At 38.7% G+C, this 26225-nt stretch overlaps 3 protein-coding genes across 3 annotated transcripts in view; all 3 read left to right on the top strand.

The window, feature by feature from the left end:
* The window catches only part of rangap1a (RAN GTPase activating protein 1a), a 321818-nt gene that overhangs the window by 246214 nt on the left and 49379 nt on the right, over positions 1–26225 (top strand). The gene's annotated exons all lie outside the window — the stretch shown is intronic.
* LOC127952556 (nuclear factor 7, brain-like) lies at positions 6404–9774 on the top strand. Its single transcript, XM_052551175.1, has 6 exons — positions 6404–6956; positions 7706–7801; positions 7986–8216; positions 8291–8313; positions 8391–8512; positions 8630–9774. The coding sequence occupies exons 1-6, from the start codon at positions 6555–6557 to the stop codon at positions 9112–9114; spliced, it is 1359 nt and encodes a 452-aa protein (XP_052407135.1). The 5' UTR covers positions 6404–6554; the 3' UTR covers positions 9115–9774.
* LOC127952621 (E3 ubiquitin-protein ligase TRIM16-like) lies at positions 13874–23148 on the top strand. The gene is made up of 6 exons (XM_052551278.1): positions 13874–14510; positions 16480–16575; positions 17200–17433; positions 18185–18335; positions 18469–18531; positions 22504–23148. Exons 1-6 carry the CDS (start codon positions 13899–13901, stop codon positions 23115–23117), a joined length of 1770 nt encoding a protein of 589 aa, XP_052407238.1. The 5' UTR covers positions 13874–13898; the 3' UTR covers positions 23118–23148.

Raw genomic sequence — 26225 nt, forward strand, 5'->3', positions numbered from 1 at the left:
ATTTATTGTATACAGTTACACGGACGAATGTAAACATATAGTCAAGACTGAGAAAAAAAAAAACGAACAAATGTAATATTATAATATTTTAAGAGTCTATGGAAATATATCCTAGATTTGAAAAATAAAAATAAAGTAAAAAGTTACTAACGTTCCCATTATGTTTTTCTGAATTTCATGCAAACGTTAAAAATGTAAAATTTATATAATGTTTTTAAAAAGTTTTCCCTCATACAGACATTAAGGAAACATTAAATTTGACATTTTTCAAACATTATGGGAACAAGGGAGGACTGTTCCTACTGGGTGTACATCACGTTGCGTAATGAATATTAATGAGCCAGACGTTTATACGCACGTGTTTCCGCTCAGACAGACATTCGTCACACAGACACGCGGAGAACGGTTCGTGCAGAGTTGGTGTTTCTGGCTTTAGTTACATTAAGGTATTCAGTTTGTTTTAATAATATTGTTTATACTGGAAATAACTTGAAACGGTGCAGAAATATATTGTAAGATCTTGAAACGATGCACAGTTTATAGAAACGATTGGTCTTCTGCAACAGGAGCGCAGTTACCACGTGTTTACCACGTGGACATAGCATAGAGTCGCTTAAACGCATGCAATTTTAATGTGTAAGAATTTCTACTACTACTACTACTAATAATAATAATACAATGAAATTATAATGAAAGTTTATTTTGTAAATATATTTTTTGCTTTGAACATCTCTTTGTCTCCCGTTGAATGTTAATGTACATGATATCTGAATGCTAGTTTGATTAGCATCAGATTAGCTGTCCTTTGAACCCCTAATTTATTTTGAACGTGCACACAACTAGAGCCCTGCGTTGCTTGTCGTGCATTGTAGGGTGTAGGATGTGTGCTACAGTACAGCAGGGTCTCTGTTCTTTTCTCTCTGATCTCGTGAGAGCCGAGACGCTTCAGATCCTGCTACAGATTAACTCTAGAATTTTTCTTTCTAGCTACTTCTAGATTTCTGACTTTTTATATAGGTATGTGCTCACTGCAGACTATTTCATGCATTTCTCTTTGACTTGCAGGACTATGCAGAATCTGGTTTGTAGGTGCTGCTCGTGTCTCTCAAACACGCAATCGGATGTTTCACGGTGACCTCAGCATGTGAAGAAATAACTTTGAAAGATCTGATCACGACAGACCCTGGAGAATCTCTGAACTTCAAACACACCAGCAAATAAAGAGTAATAAAACATTTACAAAGAAAGGGTCTTGGGTCCGTTTATCAATCTTTGGTCTATATTGGTTTTATTTGCTCTGAGATTTAAATGTGTCTTATTGGAGCATTTAAATTTATTTTTGAATGCATTTTGTTAGAATTTATCTTGAAAAATATTTGAACACTCACATGATCAGAAACCCCACTCATCTTTAAAAAAAAAAAAAAAAAAAAGCTTGAGTAAAACATTTTAACAAATTGACGATGTACCTTAAAGTTGTATGCCAACTGCCAGAAAAGACAACGACATCTCTTGTTAAATTAAAAGTAAATTTTAAATTTATGCATTTGGCAGACGGGACTTGCGGTGCATTCAGGTTATCAGTTTTTATCTATCATGTGTTCCCGGGGAATCGAACCCCCAACCTTCACTTGATAGCGCAACGCTTTCCCAATTGAGCTATGGGAACACTTGTTAATATCTTAAGTTAATATAAAGTCAATGTTTTTTCAGTTACGGATATCCAGATATTTTCAGGAATTCCATACTCCCAGAAAACCTGGGAATATCAGCAAAATTTAAAACTGAAATGCATGTCTGGAAAAGTAATGGAAATCAAATTTTAAGGTCATGTATTTATATATTATCATTACAGACTTTTCTATAATGCACATGTGTGACTGATTTCAGTCGTGAAAAGGTGAAATCTCGGTAAGTTATTTTATCCCTGAATCATATATTCCCAAATTAAACTAAACAAAATTATTAAACAATGCACACTTTAAATTAATGCTTCATGAAAATAGTAGCTTCAGTGGGATTTTACTGACATCTAGAGGTGAACATGTACAACTGACTCCTAAATGAACACTGAAGCATTGAGAGAGCACCTGTGGACTGTCAGTGCAGGTCCAGTTTCTGATGCACACATATAAAATGAATGAAGCCACACTGGTCTCAGAACATCTGGAGGTCTTCTGGGAAATACAGTGTCTTGGATTCACCATGCAGCAGACAGACAATCCTAAGAAATGATGACTGAACTACTTTCCATTACTGATTGACTGTAGTGCTGCTCCTAACCTGAATCCAGATCAGCCCACCCTGCTAAACAAAAAAAAAGAAACCATCACAGAAATTCTAATGGTTTCCACCACAATACCATTAAACACAATCAACCTTTAACCATTAGTGGTTTTACCATGAAAACATTCCGCTAATGTTACCATGTGGTTCCCTGCAGGTTTTTATTTTTATTTTATTTTTTTGTGAACCAAATAACGTTCTGGGAATGTTCCCTGTAGGTTCTTTTTTAATAACCTAAAAAGAACCTTCCCAGAATGGTCCCTGCAGGTTATTTTAGGATTTATTTTCATAACCTAGAGAGAACGTTCCCAGAATGTTCCCTGAAGGCTATTTTTAAGTGTTCATTTTATAAATCAGGAGATTAGATTGGCCATTGAAGAATTTTCCACTTTTTACCTTCAGAGACTCCAGGCTTGCTTTTGCTGTACAATTTGGCTCATTGTCCATTTGAGCTATGAAGCGGCGTCTAATAAACTTTGCTCCATTTGACTGAATCTGGGCAGACATCTCTATACACCTGCCACATCATTAATAAACAGCAGTAACCCAGTGCCACTGGGAGCCATGCTCGCTCATGTTCACACTGCTCCATGTTTCACAGATGATGTTTTGTGCTTTGGATCATGATCTGCTCCAAGCCTTCCCCATACTTCATTCTTCCTGTCATTCTGGTACAGGTTGATCTTAATTTCAACCGTCCAAAGAAAGCTATTCCAGAAGTGGTCTGGCTTATTGTTTTAAGAATATTTTTTTTTTTTTTGTCAAAGTCTAACCTAGCCTTGTTTGCAGCTTGTGGTGGATCCTCTGTATTTGTCCTTGTGAAGTCTTCTCTTGATTGTAGACTTCGACAGTGACACGTCTAACTTCTGGAGAGTGTCCTTCTCTTGGCTGTATGTTGTGAAAGGGTTTTTCTTTACCAAAGGATTCTCTGATCATCCTCACTGTTGTCCTCCGTGGACGTCCAGGCCTTTTTATGTTTCTGAACTCACTAGTGCAAACTTTTTTTCAAAAAAAAAACTATATATATATATATATATATATAAAGTGCTGTAATTCCTTCACCTTTCCTCCAGTTTTGATGAGAGTAGCCTCAAATTAAAGCTTTAAACCCATAGTCATTATATAACTGTAACTTGGATAAGTTTTGGTGAGCAGCTAAAATAATACAAACTGTGCCTGTGTCCAAATATAAATGAACCTAATTTATATATAGTATATAGTTATATTTATGAATCAACATCTCTAAAGCCCGTTTTCACCACCAGCGACACAGCATTCTTTAGACAATTCAGTCACAAATTATATATATAGTCTTGTTGTTGTTAGCAATAAGATTAAAGTTTCTTGTACATGTGAAAGAAGTTGAATAAAATTTAAAATAAAAAAGTTATAGGTGTTTAAGTTTGTTGTAATAAATTTTTTTTTTAATATTTATATTTTATTAAAAAAAATAAAAATAAAATATGTGTAGACTTTAATTTCATGTCTAATGAAAAGCCTTAAATCTAAAGAGGTTGTGTTCCAAATTTGACATTGATATCACAAAAAATGAGGTTTCTGTGTTATTTTTAGTTGCTATACCAACAATGTCCACTAGGTACTAGTCATGCTCCTTATATGAATTGTAATGGACGACTGATTAGATTTTTTTTATTCAAACAGCAATAAAACATTCTAGATAGGTTGTAAATGATTTTTTAATCAAACATAGCTACTAGAGTGTTGTTACAGAAACTTCACAAAAAAGTTTATTTCATGTATGATCATACATGAGATTGACATGCATTAATTTTTTTACTGAATACTTGCAACATAGATATACAAATATACATATTCAATTTATTCTCAAAGTTTTTGATAAAAACTAGAAAAGATGTTTTGTCTGAATTATTGGCAGCCAAAAAAATATAAAAAATATATACTTTCGTGATTGTATGTGTATGTATCAGCTTTTTCTAACAAAAGCCAACTACTTTTTTTTTTTGTTTTTTTTTGCAAAATTTTCTTGTCACAAATTAATGAATTGTCAAGATTAGTTTAGGTTTAGTATAGAATATTACGGTTTTAAATATGTAATGGCTTTTTGGTGGGCCAGTGACACTTAAGGAGTTAAGATACAAACCTGATTCCAAAAAAGTTGGGACACTGTACAAATTGTGAGTAAAAAGGAGTGGAATAATTTACTAATCTCATAAACTTATATTTTATTCACAATAGAATATAGATAACATATCAAATGTTGAAAGTGAGACATTTTGAAATATCATCCCAAATATTGGCTCATTTTGGATTTCATGAGAGCTGCACATTCCAAAAAAGTTGGGACAGGTAGCAATAAGAGGCCGGAAAAGTCAAATGTACGTATAAGGAACAGCTGGAGAACCAATTTGCAACTTATAAGGACAATTGGGAACATGATTGGGTATAAAAAGAGCCTCTAAGAGTGGCAGTGTCTCTCAGAAGTCAAGATGGGCAGAGGATCACCAATTCCCCCAATGCTGTGGTGAAAAACAGTGGAGCAATATCAGAAAGGAGTTTCTCAGAGAAATATAGCAAAGAGTTTGAAGTTATCATCATCTACGGTGCATAATATCATCCAAAGATTCAGAGAATCTGGAACAATCTCTGTGTGTAAGGGTCAAAGCTGCAAAACCATACTGGATCCTGGGATCTTCGGCCCTTAGACAGCACTGCATCACATACAGGAATGATACTGTGAGGGAAATCACAACATGGGCTCAGGAATACTTCCAGAAGACATTGTCAGTGACCACAATACACTGTGCCATTCGCTGTTGACAGCGAATGGTCAAAAAGAAGCCATATCTAAACATGATCCAGAAGCACAGGTGTTTTCTCTGGGCCAAGGCTCATTTAAAATGGACTGAGTCAAAGAGGAAAACTGTTCTGTGGTCAGACGAATCAAAATTTGAAGTTCTTTTTGGAAAACTGGGACGCCATGTCATCCGGACTAAAGGGGACAAGGACAACCCAAGTTGTTATCAGCGCTCAGTTCAGAAGCCTGCATCTCTGATGGTATGGGGTTGCATGAGTGCGTGTGGCATGGACAGCTTACACATCTGGAAAGGCACCATCAATGCTGAAAGGTAAATCCAAGTTCTAGAACAACATATGCTCCCATCCAGACATCGTCTCTTTCAGGGAAGACCTTGCATTTTCCAACATGACAATGCCAGACCACATACTGCATCAATTACAACATCATGACTGTGTAGAAGAAGGATCCGGGTACTGAAATGACCAGCCTGCAGTCCAGATCTTTCACCCGTAGTAAACATTTGGCACATCATAAAGAGGAAGATGTGACAAAGAAGACCTAAGACAGTTGAGCAACTAGAAGCCTGTATTAGACAAGAATGGGACAGCATTCCTATTCCTAAACTTGAGCAACTTGTCTCCTCAGTCCCCAGACGTTTGCAGACTGTTATAAAAAGAAGAGGGGATGTCACACAGTGGTAAACATGGCCTGGTCCAAACTTTTTTGAGATGTGTTGATGCCATGAAATTTAAAATCAACTTATTTCTCCCTTAAAATTATAAATTTTCTCAGTTTAAACATTTGATATGCCATCTATGTTGTATTCTGAATAAAATATTGAAATTTGAAACTCCCACATCATTGCATTCTATTTTTATTCACAATTTGTACTTTCTGGAATCGGGTTTGTAAAAGACATTATGATTTGACTAGTTTTCTCATTGTAAGAAGTTACATTCTGAGGTTGGAGAGCTTTTTATCTAAAACTAAAGCACTATTTTAAGTGCATTAAATCATTAACCAGATGAACAACACCTACATTCTGTTGCCAAAAGTCACTGTACCAGAATTAAACAGTTCTCCGCTGAAATGAACAGGATCATGTCACATTGTCACCGCGTGTTACTGATGGTGTGAAGAGGCCAACTCTACAGTTCTGTCATTGACTTTACATGGGGACTATTCACACAGAACTGACTCTGTCCATCCATTCAGATTCTAAATCACAATCCAGAGATCAGAGTCAAATCATGCAGCAGAGGGTCAAAGAGCATGAGATACAAACAGGCAAGATAATAAAAGTGCATAAACTCCCCCCATTACAAGACTTACCAGGAAGAGACCGTCTCATTATTTCTGTTCTGCTGCCTCCTTTCTGTATCTCTGGGAGAAAAAAAAAAGGAATCAGTGATTAGTGGAGAACAGAACATTCAAAAAAAATTGTTTTGAACAGAGGTTTAAACAGGTGGATCTCTTGACAACAGTGAAAATGGCTTCATTAAATGTATCTGCAGAAGAGCTTTCTTGTCCCGTGTGCTGTGAAATCTTCAAGGATCCTGTTGTTTTATCCTGTAGTCACAGTTTCTGTAAAGACTGTCTTCAACAGTTTTGGAAAACCAAGGAAACTCAAGAGTGTCCTCTCTGCAGGAGAAGATCCTCGAGAGATGAACATCCATGTAATTTAGTGCTAAAAAACTTGTGTGAGTCATTCACGGAGGAGAGAAATGAGAGGATTTCATCAGGATCTGAGGAGATGTGTAGTTTACACGGAGAGAAACTCAAACTCTTCTGTCTGGAGGACAAACAGCCGGTGTGTTTAGTGTGCAGAGATTCACAGAAATACATCAATCACACATTCAGGCCCATTAATGAAGTCGTTTCTTCTTACAAGGTAGGACAGTTTAATGATTTTGATGGCCTTTTTTTTTTTTTTTAGCGTTGTTTAAATATGTTTGGATTTTTTTTTTCCTGTTTTGTTTCCAAGTACAACATTTGCAATGAACTTGCAAATAGCAATTATGTGTAGAAAAAAAATGCACCACTGAATAACAAATATGCAAATTACAAGTCTTAAAAATGGCTTTCCTTATCACTTTTATGCAGGCGCTGATTTTTTTTTTTTTATAGCTTTATAACACGACGTGTCTGGACAAAGGTTCATTCACAAACTTCAACATTTATTTCACACATAAAAACACCAAAATATACAATAAACAATATTAAAAAACAACAACAAATAAATAAATAAATAATCAGTCTTGTGTGATGCATTACCTCTCAATTGCAATTATGCTCTTGTTTTCCTTTATTTTTGCACAAGCTTGTCCTTAATACATGAACACAAGTAGACTAGCACTGTAAGGAAACAGTTCAATTTTCCTCGTCTGCTCAAAATTCATGTCAAAATCATTAAAACCTGGTTTAATGGCTAGTGGAGAAAAGCAAGGATAGAAATCTTTGTCTACATAAATATAATAATAAAGCGTTCATATAATTCAAAATACAAATCTATACTTTATAGCTTTAAAATGTACTAAATTTAAACAAAATAATAGAAACTGATATGTTGAAAAGCCTGAAAATCACTTTCAGATTTCCCAGTAACCGATGTTTTAGAGATTTACCTTTGTCAAATTGTAGGAGGAGCTCAATACAGCACTGAAGACCTTACAGGAGAAACTGACACACAGAGAGAAGATGAAAAAAGAGTGTGTGAAAACAGTTCAACACATCAAGGTGAGGAAACAGAATCAAGACTCAAATGCCCAGCAAGATTATAATCACAGATGTGGGACACATTTAGGCTTATGACTATAATGAAAGGATGGGAATCAAGAACCAAGAAAATCTAGTTTGTAAAGACATGTAAAGACATTTATAGTGTGTTGACTGAGATGACTGAAGTGTGATTTGATTTCAGTCTCAAGCTGAGCACACAGAGCGTCAGATTAAACTGCAGTTTGAGAAGCTTCATCAGTTTCTCAGAGATGAAGAAGACGCTACAATCACTGCACTGAGGGAGGAAGAGGAGCAGAAGAAGCAGATGATGAAGGAGAAGCTGGAGGAGATCAACAGACACATCTCAGCTCTTTCACAGACAGTCAAAGACATGGAGGAGATGATGAAAGACAATGATGTCTGCTTTCTAAAGGTTTGACTTCAGATCATGGATTGATTGATTGATTGATTGAGTTGTTGCTGATCAATGGTGTGTTTGTTCTGCAGGAGTTTCCAGTCTCAATGGAAAGGTGAGTGATCTGCTGGTGTCTCTGGTCTCTCTGCTTCTGAAGTCAAAGGTCATTTCTGATCCTGAATGTTCTTCCAGAGTCCAGATCTCATCAGAGCCGGATCCACAGACACCTTCTGGAGCCTTGATTCATGTGCCACGATATTTGGGAAACCTGTCCTTCAGAGTCTGGAAGAAGATGCAGGACATCGTTCAATACAGTGAGTCTCCAGAAGATCTGTGCTCTTACAGATACACTGTAAATGTGTGAAGATTTTACAGATTTCTGATGTGTTTGATAAGTCTCATAAAAGCGTCTGTTGATTGTGTCTCATCAGGACCTGTGATTCTGGATCCTAACACTGCAAATCCAGATCTTATCGTGTCTGATGATCTGACCTGTGCAAGACACAGCTGGAAGAAACAACCTCTTCCTGATAACCCAGAGAGATTTGACCATTATTCTTGTGTTCTGGGTTCAGAGGGGTTTAGCTCAGGAACACACTGCTGGGACGTGGAGATTAAAAAAAGCAAATGCTGGAATCTTGGAGTAACTACAGCATCAAACCAGAGGAAGGGACGTGATTTCTTTAGCGCTGATGTCTGGTGTGTGTGGTATGGATTATTTGAACCATCAGGTTTTCCTCTTGAACAGGATCTTGAGCGTGTGAGAGTTGATCTGGACTATGAGAGAGGAACAGTGTCATTCTCTGATCCTGAAACTAACATACATCTACACACATTCACAACCACCTTCACTGACACGGTCTTTCCATTCTTCCGTTGTTATAGGTTTTCCCCTCTGAGGATCTTACCATTATAGTCAATAGCTGAAGTTAATATCAAGTCACTTAATTTCATACACAGTATTCTCAGATATTTTTAGAGCTGCTACAGTCATGGAAAACCTGGAAACATCAAGTCATTTTTAAACTGTGAAAAACACATGAAACCCAAAAAGTTAAAAATAATGCATTTCTTTAATATTTAATATGTTCATGTTCTTCCAGACATGCATGACTTGCTTTCTTCTGTGGAAAACTAGATGAAAACGGTGTGCTGTAATGCACGGAAGAAAAATCCAAAACTAGGTTTTGGGGAATTACCTTTAAAATTCAAACTTTAACTATTCGGTCAGTATGACATTATTCTGACATCTAGTTGACCACTAAAGTAATAATATGGAGTTTACATGATTCTTGTGAAGTCTGAGATTATAATTTTATAATATAATTTTATATTGTGAACTAATCTATTGCAAACAAGTCTTCTGTGCAATATAGACAGTATGAATCACTTTTGGAATGGATTACTTTTAAGATGGATGGATGCTCTATTTTTGGGGCTTCAAAATTGTGAGCCCATTCACTACCATTATAAAGCTTGAAAGAGCCAGGATATTTTTTTTATATATAAATCAGATTATGTTTGTAGGAAAGACAACTATAGGGTGGTTTGAGGGTGAGTAAATCATGGATAAATGTTCATTAAGCAATCTTTTAAGACCAGTAATTTTCTATCTGTTTCCATATATTTTAATAGAAATAAATGCATTTAGTAATTTGTATAAATATGGTGTACTGACAGAAAATCTGTGAAATGCTTATATATAATTAAATGCTTACACCCCAATAAAGTACATTTTTCAAGTTGCCAGACACAAATAAACATAATTCTGTAAATTTTTAAAATGAAGAAAACTTTTGCCTTTTTTACTATAATATAAAATGTATATAAGGACATTTATTGTTGTGTTATGAATCATAAAAAAACACACACTCGTTTGTGTTATTTATGGCCTGATCTTGTGATGCCTGCTTGCTTTACCCGGACATCTTTAGACTTAGCGCAACTGCATTTTGCCACCTTGAACTCCTCCCCAGCAGATGACAGAGGGAGCTGCAGTGGTCCTGATCGAATGTAGTGGTCCACTGAAGAGAAGCTTGGGGGAATCCCCAACCACCTCCATAGGTGCTCGTTACTTTTTCTCTCAATGCCATTCACAACTGTTAGAAGGAACTAATAGACTGTTAGGAGCCTGATTAGGAGCCTGAGCAGAAGGGCATGCTGATACAGCCAGGATTAAAATTTCACAAGGAGTCCGGACCTATTGATCTTCTTTAACCACTCTTCTGTTTGCTTCACAGTGTCTGCAACATTGGCACCATCTTTCAGTGATGCATTGAACCACTTCCCCAGTCACTTTATAGGGCTGTCCTCGATGGTTGGAATGACCTCACCTTGAACTTGCAGGCAAAACTTACTTATGACTTTACCCTTCCTCATGACTAGCCTTCTGGATTTCCTGGCCTTAAATGACAACCTTGCCAAAGTGACTATATAATCCAATGTTTCCAGTACCTATCTCGCTTGAACATGTGTCACAGTTGTTATTGTTAGATCATCTATAAAACCCTGGAGCACTTGCTGAATAATACCTGACTCTAGGATGGGGCCACAGGTTATTCCTTCTGCTGCTATTATTAGAAGGTTTATGCACATGTTATAGGGGTAGGGGAGATGGTACATACCATTGAGATTCCCTTCTGAAGATCCTGCCAGTTGGTTGCTCACTGGGCTGATGTAAACCTCAGTTTAATCCCCCTAGATAGCTGATGATCAGTTCTTGAATAACAGCTGGGATGTAGTAATGGTCGAGTCCAAGCTGGATGAGGTCATGTGGAATAGATCCATAAGTATTCATTAGATCCAACCAGACTACTGTTAAATTTCCTTTCTTCTGTTTGGCCTCTTAAATCAATTGGCTGATGAGACAGATTCTGTCTCCAATTACTCCAGTTTCAATTACCAGTCTCAATGGTAAGAACTTGTGTAAGCTTGTGTAAGCATTGCGAAAACTCACACTTGCCAAGCATAGATTTTTTCCTTGGTTAATAATTGTGGAGACATCCCTAACTCTAAATGGAGTGTTAAATTATGGAGTTAATTTAACATTTTTTTTTTTTTTGCTGTGCAATGAATCTGAAGGCCATTATTAGTTCAAGTCTGTTTAATTAAGGTTAAACTGTTCAGGACAGTGGTTCTTCAGGAGCAGGTTTGGGCACCCTCGCCCTATAGGTAAAATATTTCTAGAGGCCCACCAGGCCCAGATGGCGTTACACCAGCCTGTCTGAAAATCTGTGCTGACCAGCTGGCCCCCATCTTTTCACAGATCTTCAACAGATCCCTGGAGTTGTGTGAAGTGCCTTCCTGCTTCAAACGCTCCACCATAATCCCCATCCCAAAGAAACCCAAGATAACAGGACTTAACGACTACAGACCTGTGGCACTTACGTCTGTCGTCATGAAGTCGTTTGAAAAACTGGTTCTGGGTTATCTGAAGGACATCACTGGACCCTTACTGGACCCCCTCCAGTTTGCTTACCGAGCAAACAGGTCCGTGGATGATGCAATCAACATGGGATTGCACTTCATCCTGCAACATCTGGACAAAACAGGGACTTATGTGAGGATCCTGTTTGTGGACTTTAGTTCAGCTTTCAACACCATCATCCCAACAGCCCTCCAGACCAAACTGACCCAGCTCTCTGTTCCTAGCTCTATCTGTCAGTGGATCACCAGCTTTCTGACAGATAGGCAACAGTTAGTGAGACTGGGGAAATTCATGTCAAACAGCTGCTCCACCAACACTGGAGCCCCTCAGGGATGTGTTCTCTCCCCTCTGCTCTTCTCCCTGTACACCAACGACTGCACCTCTAAAGACCCCTCTGTCAAGCTCCTAAAGTTTGCAGACGACACTACAGTCCTCGGCCTCATCCAGGACAGTCTGCTTACAGACAAGAGGTTGAGCAGCTGGCTGTCTGGTGCAGTCTTAACAACCTGGAGCTGAACACGCTCAAAACAGTGGAGTTGATCGTGGACTTTAGGAGAAACCCACCTGCACTTTCCCCACTCACCATCATGAACAGCACTGTGACTGAGGTGGAGTCATTCAGGTTCCTGGGAACCACCATCTCTCAGGACCTGAAGTGGGACAGTCACATTGACTCCATTGTTAAAAAGGCCCAACAAAGGTTGTATTTCCTTCGCCAGCTGAGGAAGTTTAACTTGCCACAGGAGCTGCTGAAACAGTTCTACTCAGCCGTCATTGAGTCTGTTCTCTGTACTTCAATAACTGTCTGGTTTGGTTCAGCAACAAAATCGGACATCAGAAGACTACAGAGAACTGTTCGGACTGCTGAAAGGATTATTGGTGCTCCCCTGCCCACCCTTCAAGAACTGTATACATCCAGAGTGAGGAAAAGGGCTCAGAAAATCACTCTGGATCCCTCACATCCAAGTCACCCCATTTTTGAACTTTTGCCATCTGGCCGGCGCCTCAGAGCCGCAAATACCAGAACAGCAAGGCACAAAAACAGTTTCTTCCCCCAGGCAATCTACCTCATGAACAGTTAAATGTTCCCCACTTATGCTTATGCAAACAAAAGTGCAATATCCTTATATTTATTTGTTACCCCTCCATCCTAGTACATCCCTGCATCTTATTCAATCCTATTCCATTATCATTTATAGCACAATTGTTTATACACTTATCTATTTGCCTACATTATTATTATTATTTTTTTTAATTTATTTTTTATTTTATTTTTTTGTATGTGTGTGTTGGTGTCTCTGTGTACTGGAAGCTTATGTCACTGAAACAAATTCCTTGTATGCGCAAACATACTTGGCAATAAAGCTCTTTCTGATTCTGATTCTGATTCTGGGGCACTGAAAAAATGATCTGGAACTGTGTGGAGTGACTCAGGTAAGTGCAACAGGGTTCTTTATTAAACAGGTTTTCATTTGGAGTGAAGTGATGCGAGACAGCAGGTAAGTATCTCATAGTCTGAGTGGGTAACTTGGCTTGTAACAAAATTTAAACAATGTCACTTTTCCTTCCTAGGAGTAGCACATGGGGAAGACAGGACGAAGGCTGGCAATGATGGCAAACTTGCAAGAAGTCCAGGCAGAAACTAGCAAGCTGTCCTTGAAGTGATATCAATGAGAATAGACAGTGCAATGAGTGGATTGAGTATAAACACATTACCGTGTTTATAGAACAAACTTGTTTGTGTTTATAGTGCATTCCTCTGTTTTACCGGAACATTGTGTTCATAGTTTCTCTTCCTTCATTTCAAATCTCATCCAACCACATTCCTAAACATAAACGTTCCTAAAATTTCAGTGCTTGTTCTACTTTTTATTTTTTTAATTATTTAGAATATTTTAAGAAAATTTTTCCTCATTGTGCTTGTTTCATCATGGACATTAGTGAGTCTCTCTCATATCTCAATCATGATTCAGTTATGATATTGTGCCGTTACATAATTTATATTATTGTGTGGTGTAGTTTGTGATGCTAGTACTATTAGAAACAAATAAAGTAGAATACAGAGTTCATAAAAGTTTACTGAATTTTAAACCACTGTGTCATCTAAACAGTGTAGTTTTTAAACAAAAAGTTACAGTAAGTCACTCCCTGCAGAAAAACCTGTTTCTCAGGTATGTTATCAGGAAGATATATAAACCCTTTCCCTTAAAAGAAGGATCTCAACTGGTGAGCTCCAGTGCATATCGTCTCTCTGTGTGTTCATATACAGTGAAATGGCAGAAGCCAGTATCTCATGGGCTGAGGATCAGTTCTGCTGTTCAGTGTGTCTGGATCTGCTGAAGGATCCAGTGACGGTTCCCTGTGGACACAGTTACTGTATGAGATGCATCACAAGTTGCTGGGATGAGGAGGATTGGAAGGGAATCTACAGATGTCCTCAGTGCAGAAAGACCTTCACACCAAGACCTGTTTTGGGTAAAAACGTGGTGTTTGCTGAGATGGTGGAGAAGCTCAAGACAATGAGACTCCAGTCTGCTCCTGTTCCTGCTACTCCTGCTGCTCCTGCAGTTCATCGCACTGGATCTGGAGATGTTCAGTGTGACTCCTGCACTGGAATTAAACAGAAAGCAGTGAAATCCTGTCTGGACTGTCGAAGCTCTTACTGTCAGAATCATCTTGATCAGCATGAGAGTCTCTTCAGAGGTAAAGGACACGATCTGATGGACGCCACTGGACGACTGCAGGAGATGATGTGCTCTCGACATGGTAAAATACTGGAGATTTACTGCCGTACTGACCAGCGATGTATCTGTATGCTGTGTTTAGTGGACGAACACAAAAATCATGACACGGTATCAACTGGAGTGGCAAGAGCGGAAAAACAGGTACTGCTCAAAACTGTATCTCTTAAATGAATTTTAAGTGAAGTTAATGTTTTTTTCTCTCTTTATTTGGTATATGATTTTTCTCTCAATCAGGGAAACTGATTGTGTTTTAGAAAGATAGACATTGTGTTTTTGATCAAATAAAGTCAGACATAAAGGGTTATTTCACCCAAAAATGAAAATTATGTCATTAATAACTCACCCTCATGTCGTTCCAAACCCGTGAGACCTCCGTTTATCTTCTGAACAGAGTTTAAGATATTTTAGATTTAGGCCGAGAGCTCTCAGACCCTCCATTGAAACTGTGTGTACGGTCTACTGTCCATGTCCAGAAAGGTAAGAAAAACATCATCAAAGTAGTCCATGTGACATCAGAGGGTCAGTTACAATTTTTTGAAGCATCGAAAATACATTTTGGTCCAAAAATAGCAAAAACTATGACTTTATTCAGCATTGTCCTTCTTCAGTGTCTGTTGTGAGAGAGCGTTCAAAACAAAGCAGTTAGTAATATTCGGTTCGCGAACGAATCATTCGATGTAACCGGATCTTTTTGTACCAGTTCACCAAATCGAACTGAATCGTTTTAAACGGTTCGCGTCTCCAATACGCATCAATCCACAAATGACTTAATCTGTTAACTTTTTTAATGTGGCTGAGACTCCCTCTGAGTTAAAATAAACCAATATCCCAGAGTAATTCATTTACTCAAACAGTACACTGACTGAACTGCTGTGAAGAGAGAACTGAAGATGAACATCGAGCCGAGCCAGATAACGAACAACAGACTGACTTGTTAACAAGTCAAGAACCGTTTCTGTCGGACGCGTCCGATTCGGGAACCGAGGAGCTGATGATACTGCGCATGTGTGATTCAGCGTGAAGCAGACCGACACACAGAGCGTCTGAACTGAACTGATTCTTTTGGTGATTGATTCTGAACTGATTCTGTGCTAGTGTTATGAGCGCAGGTAAACCGAAGGCTTGCAATCATCGCAAATGACGCCATTACGTCGAGCGCAAAAGAACAGGTGAACCATTTTCTTCAATAGGTTTATTGAATCGAACTGTCCGAAAGAAGTACTGGTGATCTGAAAACCGATGCAACCGGTTCTTCACTCGTGAACGAGTCAGTCTATTGTTCTGGCTCGGCTCGGTGTTCATCTTCAGTTCTCTCTTCACAGCAGTTCAGTCAGTGTACTGTTTGAGTAAATGAATTACTCGGGGATATTGGTTTGTTTGAACTCAGAGGAAGTGTCAGCCACATTTAAAAAGTTAACAGCTTAAGTTATTTGTGGATTAATGCTTATTGGAGACGCGAACCATTTCAAAAGATTTGGTGAACTGGTTCAAGAAGTTCCGGTTACATCGAGTGATTCGTTCGGGAACCAGATATCACTAAACTGCTGTGTTTTGAACTCGCTCGCAACAGACACGGAAGAGAAGACAATGCTGAATAAAGCCGTCGTTTTTGCTATTTTTGGACCAAAATGTATTTTCGATGCTTCAAAAAATTCTAACGGACCCTCTGATGTCACATGGACTACTTTGATGATGTTTTTCTTACCTTTCTGGACATGGACAGTAGACCGTACACACAGTTTCAATGGAGGGACTGAGACCTCTCGGACTAAATCTAAAATATCTTAAACTGTGTTCCAAAGATAAACGGAGGTCTCACGGGTTTGGAACGACTTGAGGGTGAGTTATTAATTACATAATTTTTATTTTTGGGTGAACTAACCCTTTAAGTGACTAAGAAGAGATATGTTTACAAAAACTTTTAATTCAATTCAATTATATATATATATATATAATTGAATTAAAAGTTTTTATGTACAATATCAATTATCATATTATGATATTGTAATATCAAAGTACAATATGAAATACCATTGCTTTTGATATTGTACATATTGTACTATATATATATATATATAATCAAAAAAATAAAAATATCTGTTTTCTGCAGAGACATTTAGAAGAAACAAAGAGGAACATCCAGAAAACAATCCAGCAGAGAAAGATGGATCTAAAGCGGATGAGAGAGGCTCTGGAGTCTCATAAGGTGAGTTTGGATAAGTTTGAGAAGTCTTCTTCACACTTCTTAAAGTAAAGGAGCCAGGAAGAAACAATAGGCGCTTTCGCACCGGAGGAACCTTTTTTAGTTTCTAGAAATATTGGCGGATATGAATGTTTTTGGTGTGTTCCCACCTCAGGAACTAGGAATGTATTTTTTCAATCGTGTAAATTGTTCATTTACATTCCATCTTTTTTTATCACAAAACCTACAACACACAACAAGAACAGCTTCAAACACAGCGTCCTCCATTCACTGGTTTTTGGCATTAGTTTAAACTGGTCCTTTGCTGGTCTGAAAGCTGGTCAGACCAGTTTAGGACGAACAAATGACCAGCTAAGGACCAGCTTAAACCAGCAAAGGACCAGCATAAACCAGCTCAAATCAGCATCCCAGCTTCAAAACATACCTAACCAGGGTAGGAACGACCCTGCTGGCTTCCAAGAACTACAGTATGTGGTGCAAAAGCAATGCTGTATAAGAACTTTCAATTGCCTGAAGAACCTTTCCGTGAAAGGCTTGTTAAAAATGATTTATAGTTTTTTTTTAACTAACAACTGAAATTGCTAATCAGATAAATATGGTTTTATTGTGTTGTGTGTCCTGTAACAGCGCTCTGCACAGACAGCAGTGGAGGACAGTGAGAAGATCTTCACTGAGCTCGTCCGCTCCATTGAGAAACGTCGCTCTGAGGTGACGAAGATGATCAGAGATCAGGAAGGAGCTGCAGTGAAACAAGCTGAACAAAGACTGGCTCAACTGGAGCTGGAGCTTGATGATCTGAGGTGGAAAGAGACTGAACTGAAACAGCTTTCAAACACAGATGATCACATTCATTTCCTCCAGGTAACAGAGATCTTCTTAAAGAGTTAGTTCACCCCAAAATGAAAATTAGTCTGTGTTTTTACCATAATAAAATGTGCCTCATGTGGCTCCAGTGAGTGAATGAAGGCCTCCTGTAGCAAACCCATGCATTTTTGTCAGAAAAATGTCCATATTTCAAATGTAATAAACACTTTTCTATCACTTCTGCTATCTATCATACGTGGAAGAAGTTACGGCAGATGACGTCAGTGTTGCAAGAATACTGACAAATGCAAAGAAAAAAAGAAACAAAATGGCGTTCCTGAATTAGAAGCACAAAAAGAGTACTTGTAATTAAAAATGTTGGAGGATATCAATATAAGCCAAGAGGAGACTTGTGAGACAAACTCACAAGACTAGCATATCTTAGAGGTGCACACGTGATACATACGTCCTACATCCGCTGGAACCATTCTGAATACGACAGTCAGCAGAATATGGAAATTTTTCTCACAAAAACACTTTTGCTACAGGATGCCTTTATGCATGCCCCAGAGCTGTGTGAGACACGTTTTATTATGGTTGCATGGCTTTATTTAACTCGTCTTGGACTGCTAAACAGAAACATCCACAATTTTTTGTCTGAAAGAAGAAAGTCATTTACAGCTAGGAAGGCTTGAGCTTGAATAAAACACAGACTAATTTTGAGTGAACTAACCCTTTAAACATAGGACTGAAGACTACAGGCTTCTTTAATTGCACAGAGGTAATGTTTTTGTGTTTGTGTCTATAGAGCTGCCCATCTGTCTCTCTCTCTGGATCTACAGACAGCTTCACTGTCAGTTCTCGTCCCAATTTTGATGAAGTAGTGAAGTCTGTCTCTCAGCTCAGAGATAAACTGCAGCAGTTCTGCACAGATGAAATAGAAGGGTTATCTAAAACAGGTAATAGGCTACTGTTTTACTCTCAGAAAAGAGTTGAGCACTGTTCAATAAACATAAAATGGTAGTATCTTAATTCTTGACTTGGGAATTAAAGAGTTTGCACTGATCCACACATGTTCTTTAATGTTTATAGTGAAAACCGTCCAGGTTATTGTCCCGAATCATCAATTTACGACTAGGAAGGAGTTCCTACAATGTGAGTTACAATAAAAATACACACAAACACTTGTAATCACTGGGAGACTTTCTGTGCTAAATAATGATGATCTTGCCAGGGGTTCATTCCAGAACCATATAAGATCATTGGAGTGAGATGTAAACTGGGGTTTTTGTTTTTTGGAAACATTATAGGCATAGACATGTGCCTTTCTACGGAGCCCCGCACATGACATGCAAGAAAAAATAGTAGGCCTTGGCTAAATCGTGTGCATGATTTACTAATTCATTCCCTCAATGTACTAAAACGTGCACATGATTACTATTGCATTCCCTCGATTTACTATTTAATTCACTCGATTTATAAATTGTGCACACGATTTACTAATTCATTCCCTGCAATCTTGGGATTTATGGATATGGATATGGACATTTCCAGTTATACCTTGGAGGTTGAAAAGTTTGTACAATGGTGTTAGGACCATCATCTCATTGTAAAAAAAACTAACAAAAAAAAAAAACCATAAATAAATGATTTTTGATCCCGGGGCATCTGGGGGACCATTCTCCACTACTGGTCCATAACAGTTTTATTACACAGGTTCATTCGTACAAATACTTGGGTGTGTATATTGACTGTAAACTGTCTTGTTCTGTATGTACTAGCGACTTTATTTTCTGCGAAGACTCAGGGTGTTTGGTGTTAAACAAAGGGTATTGATGTTATTTTATCAGACTGTGATAGAGAGTGTCTTATTTTATGGAATTGTGGCTTGGTTTGGTAACTTATCAGTTAAGCTGAAATCACAAATAAATAGATTGGTTCATACAGGAATGAAAGTGATGGGAGTGAGGGAGTATCCTGAATAGGTATAGAAACTCTTTCATTCCTTTATCGGTGAATTTTCTAAATTCAGGACAAAAGCTGGGGTTGAAATGAAGGTGTTGCAGGTATTGTAGGCAGGGGCGTAGCACCAAATTCTGGGCCCTGTATACTCTCAAAGTCAGTGGGCCCCCTACACATGCCAATGGGGGGGGGGGGGGGGTCCAGAGTGTCTGGCACTGAGTTCATTCTCTCAGTTGGTGTTATCAATATATTTTGAAATGAATAATGACATCAATTGGAGGGCCCAATTAATTCGAATTAGGCTAAAAAAAAAAATACAAAAAAAAAATTGATGGGATTTCAAAGGGCCCTCTCCCTAGACGTGGCCCTGGGTACACTGTAAAACCCGACAAGTTAACTTAACTCAAACCGTTTGAGTAAACAGATAGCCTTGATTTAAACCCTGTAAGTAAAACTTTGCATTCAAGTAATTAAGCGATTAACTAAGTGCTGATTGAGAATTAGTGATGAACAGCTGCTGCTAACAAACAGAATCACTGAAGAAAAGAGAAACACAAGAACTACTACAACTGACTTCAGACACAGACTTAGATGAAATCAACTGAAATAAAATACATGGAATCTCTCAAGATCTGATTAAACAACCCCACAAACAGCATCAGCAGCTCCACTTATTAATAACCAGACTGACTTTATTTCTGTCAGACGTCTACAGAAGATCTTATTGAGAATGAACTAAGGTTTAGATGTTGATTTATTGTTTCATTTGAAGTAACCATGTTAGAGATCAGTGTTTGCTTTAGTTGGGCTCTTGACCCTTGACTTCTGTCTTAGTCTTTTCTCTGGCTGTTATAACCGTGTGTTTCTAAAACACATTTGTTGTAACTCAAAAGTCCAGAAGAAATGCCATCAGGTGTTAATCTGTACCTAGGTGTAGGTAGTTATACTTTATATTGCTGATGATAAACATCAATTATTGAACTGCTAGGAGTCTAATCTCTGATGAAATAAGTGTTGTGTAATTTGATTTATTATAGTAAAAGTGATTCGAAAGCCAGTGGTTCTGTAATAATCAGTTAATACAAAGACTTTCCAAACAGTTTGGTCTTCTACAGTGTCAAACAGTCACACAAAGAGATCAATAATCAGAATATGAACCTCAACAATGGTGACCATAAAAAAATAAAATAAAAATGCTGCAGAGCATGCTGGGCGCCATGGATGAGTTTTTTACTACAATAGTACCCAGCATGCATTGCAGCATGTTTTTTTGTCACCATTGTTGAGGTTCATATTCTGATTATTGATGTCTGTGTTTGACCAGTTACTGGAATAGAAGACAAATGTATGTGTACAAAATGTTTATGAAGTCATTTTTATATTAACTATCACATAATCACTGGCTCTTAGTGTCATTTTTATTAGGTCTTCTTCTACTAATTACACATTTGTTTCATCAGAGATTAGACTCCGATTAGTGCGATCAATATTTGCGAACAATAATGAATAATTATCATCACCTATATAAAGTATAACAACCTACACCTAGGTACAGGTTAACACCTGATGGCATTTCTTCTGGGCTTTTGAGTTACAACAAATGTGTTTTAGAAACACATGGTTATAACAGCCAGAGAAAAGACTAAGACAGAAATCAAGGGTCAAGAGCCCAACTAAAGCAAACGCTGATCTCTAACATGGTTACTTCAAATGAAACAATAAATCAACATCTAAACCTTAGTTCATTCTCAATAAGATCTTCTGTAGACGTCTGACAGAAATAAAGTCAGTCTGGTTATTAATAAGTGGAGCTGCTGATGCTGTTTGTGGGGTTGTTTAATCAGATCTTGAGAGATTTCATGTATTTTATTTCAGTTGATTTCATCTAAGTCTGTGTCTGAAGTCAGTTGTAGTAGTTCTTGTGTTTCTCTTTTCTTCAGTGATTCTGTTTGTTAACAGCAGCTGTTCATCACTAATTCTCAATCAGCACTTAGTTAATCACTTAATCACTTAATTGCAATGTATATCTTCTTTCAGTGAACTCAACTGAATTAAGTTCAGAGTACTCATAACTGTTAGTTTTTTCAACTTAAATGGTTTAAGGCAATCGGTTTCCTCAAACGGTTTGAGTTAACATAACTTGTCAGGTTTGAGTGAGGCTGTGTCTGAAGTCAGCTGTTGTTCTTTTCTCTCTTTTCTTCAGTAATTCTGTTTGTTAACAGCAGGTGTTCATCACTAAAGCTCAATTAATCACTTAATCACTTAATTGCAATGTATATCTTCTTTCAGTGAACTCAACTGAATTAAGTTCAGAGTACTCATAACTGTTAGTTTTTTCAACTTAAATGGTTTAAGGCAATCGGTTTCCTCAAACGGTTTGAGTTAACATAACTTAAGGATATCTGTTTACTCAAACCGTTTGAGTTAAGTTTACTTGTCAGGTATTACAGTCAAGGCAATCGGTTTACTCAAACGATTTGAGTTAAGTTAACTTGTCGGGTTTTACAGTGTAGTCAGGTCCACTTTTCCCCCCACTACCACGCCCATGATTGTAGGCACTTAAGGTTTTTTTTTTTCTAGGGTGTTGCTGTTGTCATTCTGTTATTATAATCCTATGTATTCTTGTATGTGGCAGCCCTTATGTCCAAGACAAATTTCCCTAGGGACAAATAAAGTAATAAAGTAATCCTAAAAGTACTGCAAGAGTGATTTAAGGTGCATTCTAACCTGATCTCATGGGAAGGTGGTTAATTCATACAAATTTATACAAATTGATTTGCAAACAGTATATTGCTCATCACAAATTTGTAATTTAATTTTACCCCTAAATGAATACCATATGCTAGCTTTTATGTGAAATGCCCTTTTTTTGTCCCATGAAAGAGTTTTTATCTCAGGAGCAGGATTAAAATCAGACAATATTTTGCAGAGATCTGTACAGTAATATTTGTTTTGAATAAATTTGCAAAATGAATAACATTTATTTTCAAGTAAAATAAGGAAATCAGTGGGCTTTTTTATCTGAGTTATCAATTACTTCAGACAGAGTCAGAGAGACACACCCAATTAAAATTATTACGAAATGATGATACTAATGAATAGATCCATTTATATGTTATATAACTGATGTAAAGTCATGAGCAATTATGTGTTTATCTCCATCAGATTCCCGTCTGTTGACCCTGGATCTGAACTCAGTGAATTATATTCTCCGTCTATTTGAAGAAAACACAGTGATCACTTTCTCTGACACACGTCTGCCGTATCCTGATCATCCAGACAGATTTGATTATTGGGCAGAGGCGATGTGTAGAGAGAGTGTGACGGGACGCTGTTACTGGGAGGTGGAGTGGACCGGAGATGGGAGGTTAGGAGTAGATATAGGAGTGACATATAAGAGCATCAGCAGAAAGGGAGATGGTCCTGAGTGTGCTGTTGGACGTAACGATCAGTCCTGGAGTCTGTTCTGCTCTCCAGACTACTGCTCATTCTGGCACAGTAACATAGAGACTGTCCTTCCTGTAGTCAATATCTCCAGTACAATAGGAGTGTATGTGGATCACAGCGCAGGGATTTTGTCCTTCTACAGCGTCTCTGACACAATGAGTCTCATCCACAGGGTCCAGACCTCATTCACTCAGCCTCTCTGTGCTGTGTTTGGATTTGATAGAAAGACAGCGGTGAAACTCTCTAGACGATTAAACAATCCAGATGTTTTAGATATTCTTAATCCAGATATTCTACAGGCTTTGTTACTTCGCAGACTGATGATGTCATGAGGTGTATTTTCCACTACTGAATGAGCTAGAAATTTTCAAAGGGTTTTCAAACTTCTGTATGTTAAAGCATTGTACTTTCCTGCATGTTAATAATACACAAGTCTGTCATTTCTCTTTTGCTGACTCAGTTTGTTTAAAAGAAAATGTTTAGTTTCTGCATTAGCTTACTGGAACATTGTGTGCATATTTTTTTTTTCTGACCACAGTTAAAGACATCTCTAACATCTTGTCCAACAGTATTTGTCATTTTCTGAAAACTCAATGCTTCTGCTACTTCTAGATCATTAGTATGAACATATATTTAAGATTTTTCAGGCTGTTTTTAGTGCCCTATTATTTCTCATATGCTGTAGAACAAATAATTTGCCATAATGGTTTCTTCTGTCATGATTTATTGTTATACTGTTAAACAATTAAAGGGATAGTTCACCCCAAAATTTTGTCACTAATTACTCAACCTTGTGTTGTTAATCGGAACACAATTTAAGATATTTTTGATGAAATCTGAGGACTCTCTGACCCTCCCATTGACAGTCTCTACTGCATCGTTGTGAATGTGTGGCAGTGCCGGCACTGACGTTTCCTCAATTACACTCATGCCCAGTAGCACCATATGAATATGTGTGTGTGTGTGTTTGTGTGTGTTCATAGTCATCCTTAACAGGCACCTGTGGCTTACCCTAGCTGACCTGAAGAACGCTGACCGCAAGACGCTTTTAAACCCTACAGTAACTCCCTTCGGCCTCTTTGGTGACAACGTAGAGTTGGTGACGGAGTGTTTCTCCGCGAAGCAGAAGTGCGCCAAGGCGATGAGCCACGTGATGTCCCCGTTGCTCACTCCAGTCAACGTCTGCAAGGTCCCGCTCTTCTTCTGCACCTCGCCAGGCTCAGGGACCAGCTAGACAGCCCCCTGTGGCGCCCCGCCCAGACCCGGACACTCATTTCAGCCGAAACAAGCAGTGGTCAGGGCCTGGAAGGAAACATCAGGGTCAGAGGAGGAGCCCATGCAGCGAGAGAGCCAGGGCGCCATCCTCGGCTACCAAGCCATCTTCCTGACAGACTGTTAAGAGGAAGCGCAATGTTTAAGGCATCATGTCCCCTGTGCTTCTATGTGCGACGATTGCTATGTGGGTTCAAATGCTGTTTTAATGTGTGAGTAAAAATAAATAAATAAATAAATAAAAATACACAATAAAAACATGTAGGCATTCGCAAAAAGAGCTTTTCTTCCTCTTGCACCAAACACCGTGTCACTCGCTCTGTCTCAGAGCAGCGCAGAGCCATAACCCATGATAATAATGGCCTATAATGACCACACAATACCCGCCGCGAGCCACCCTCCCACCATTGCTTCTAGCCTTACGGGGACGGGGCTCCAGTCAAAACATGGCATCGGTTGCTACCCTGGCCGTAGAGCTAACACGTCCGCTGTGTCTCTTCCTGGACACGTGGAGTTATATTGGGAATAATTCAGCACAGATATTCTCTTCAGTTCAAACACAGACCCCCCACCCCTCCCACTCCGCTTCAATGGGGTGGTCCTGTCACTGACTTTGCCCCAAAACCTTCCCATTCTGAGACAAGGATTCCTCAGTCTGCTTGAGAAAGGAGCGATAAAGCGTGTTTTTACAGCCGCTACTTCATGGTGCCAAAGAAGGATGGTGGACTACGTCCAATTCTGGACCTGTTCAGAATGTCAACGTTGAAACAGATCTTGGCACAGATACAGCCTGGGAATTGGTTCACCTCAGTGGATCTAAAAGACACGTACTTCCAGATTCAAATAGCGACACACCACATGCGCTTCCTGAGATTTGCTTTAGAAGGCACGGCTCATCAGTATTCAGTTCTTCCATTTGGCTTGGCCCTGCCAATCAGTCTGAAACAGCCAGTGTTCCACATGGAGATCTGATCTCACCATCATCATATCTGTTTGTTATTACATGAAGAAACAAATGAAAGTGAGACAAACTAAATCCAGAAGAACTGTGGTCGTATCTCCAAGACACTTGAGAAAACCTTCCTGTAAAGCTACCTGAAAAACAATGTGCAAGTGTACCTGGACAAAAGCTGTTTTTAATGCAAAGGTTGGTTATGCGAAATATTGATTTGATTTAGTTAATACTTAATTCTGTCACCGATGGAGTTTCGGTTCCTTGCCCCCGTCGCCTCTGGCTTGCTTAGTTGGGGTCACTTCATCTACAGCGGTATCGTTGACTTGATTGCAAATAAATGCACAGACACTATTTAAACTGAACAGAGATGACATACCTGAATTCAATGATGAATCTTTAACTATCATTTTGCATTATTGAGACACTGTTTTCCAAATGAATGTTGTTCAGTGCTTTGACGCAATGTATTTTGTTTAAAGCACTAAATAAATAAAGGTGATTGATTGACTTAATCAGCGCATTTACAGCATATTTACACAAGTGCCTTAAACTTCTCACAGTATTTTTCGGTTGAAACTGGAGCGTCAACATGTACTGATTCGAACCGACAACACGTCTGTGGTCTCATTTGAACATGGTTTTGTGGTCTCATAAGTCGCCAGGGCGGCGTGCATTTCAGAGCTCTATTCAAACAGGCAGCAAGTCTCCAGTTGTGGGCAGACTGACACTTTCTCTCCATAAGAGCGGCGCACATCCCCAGTATCCTGAACTGTGGAGCGGACATGCTTTCAAGGAAAGGGATTCCTCAAGGAGAGTGGAAGCTTCACCCAGAATCAGTTCAAATGATTTGGGTTCAATTCGGGAGGGCGGAAGTGGATTTGTTAGCCACAAGTGAGAACACACACTGACAGACGTTCTTCTCACTATCTCACTCCCCGCTGCCGGGAGATGCTCTGACAGCGCATTGGCCAGAAGCCAGGCTTTACGCGTTCCCTCCGGTGTAGATTCTGCCTATGGTGTTGTGCAAAATCAGGGAGGAGAGAGCGTCAGTTATACTCTTGGCTCCGTACTGGCTGAATCAGCCCTGTTTTTTGGACCTGAGAGAGTTAGTGGTGGCCCCTCCATGGCAAATCCCCCTCAGGAAGGACCGGCTGTCTCAGGCGAATGGCACGATATGGCACCCTAGCCCAAGCTGTGGAACCATCATGTGTGG

This window comes from Carassius gibelio, chromosome B3 (genome assembly GCF_023724105.1).
Source record: "Carassius gibelio isolate Cgi1373 ecotype wild population from Czech Republic chromosome B3, carGib1.2-hapl.c, whole genome shotgun sequence".
In the NCBI taxonomy this organism is placed as follows: Eukaryota; Metazoa; Chordata; class Actinopteri; order Cypriniformes; family Cyprinidae; genus Carassius; species Carassius gibelio.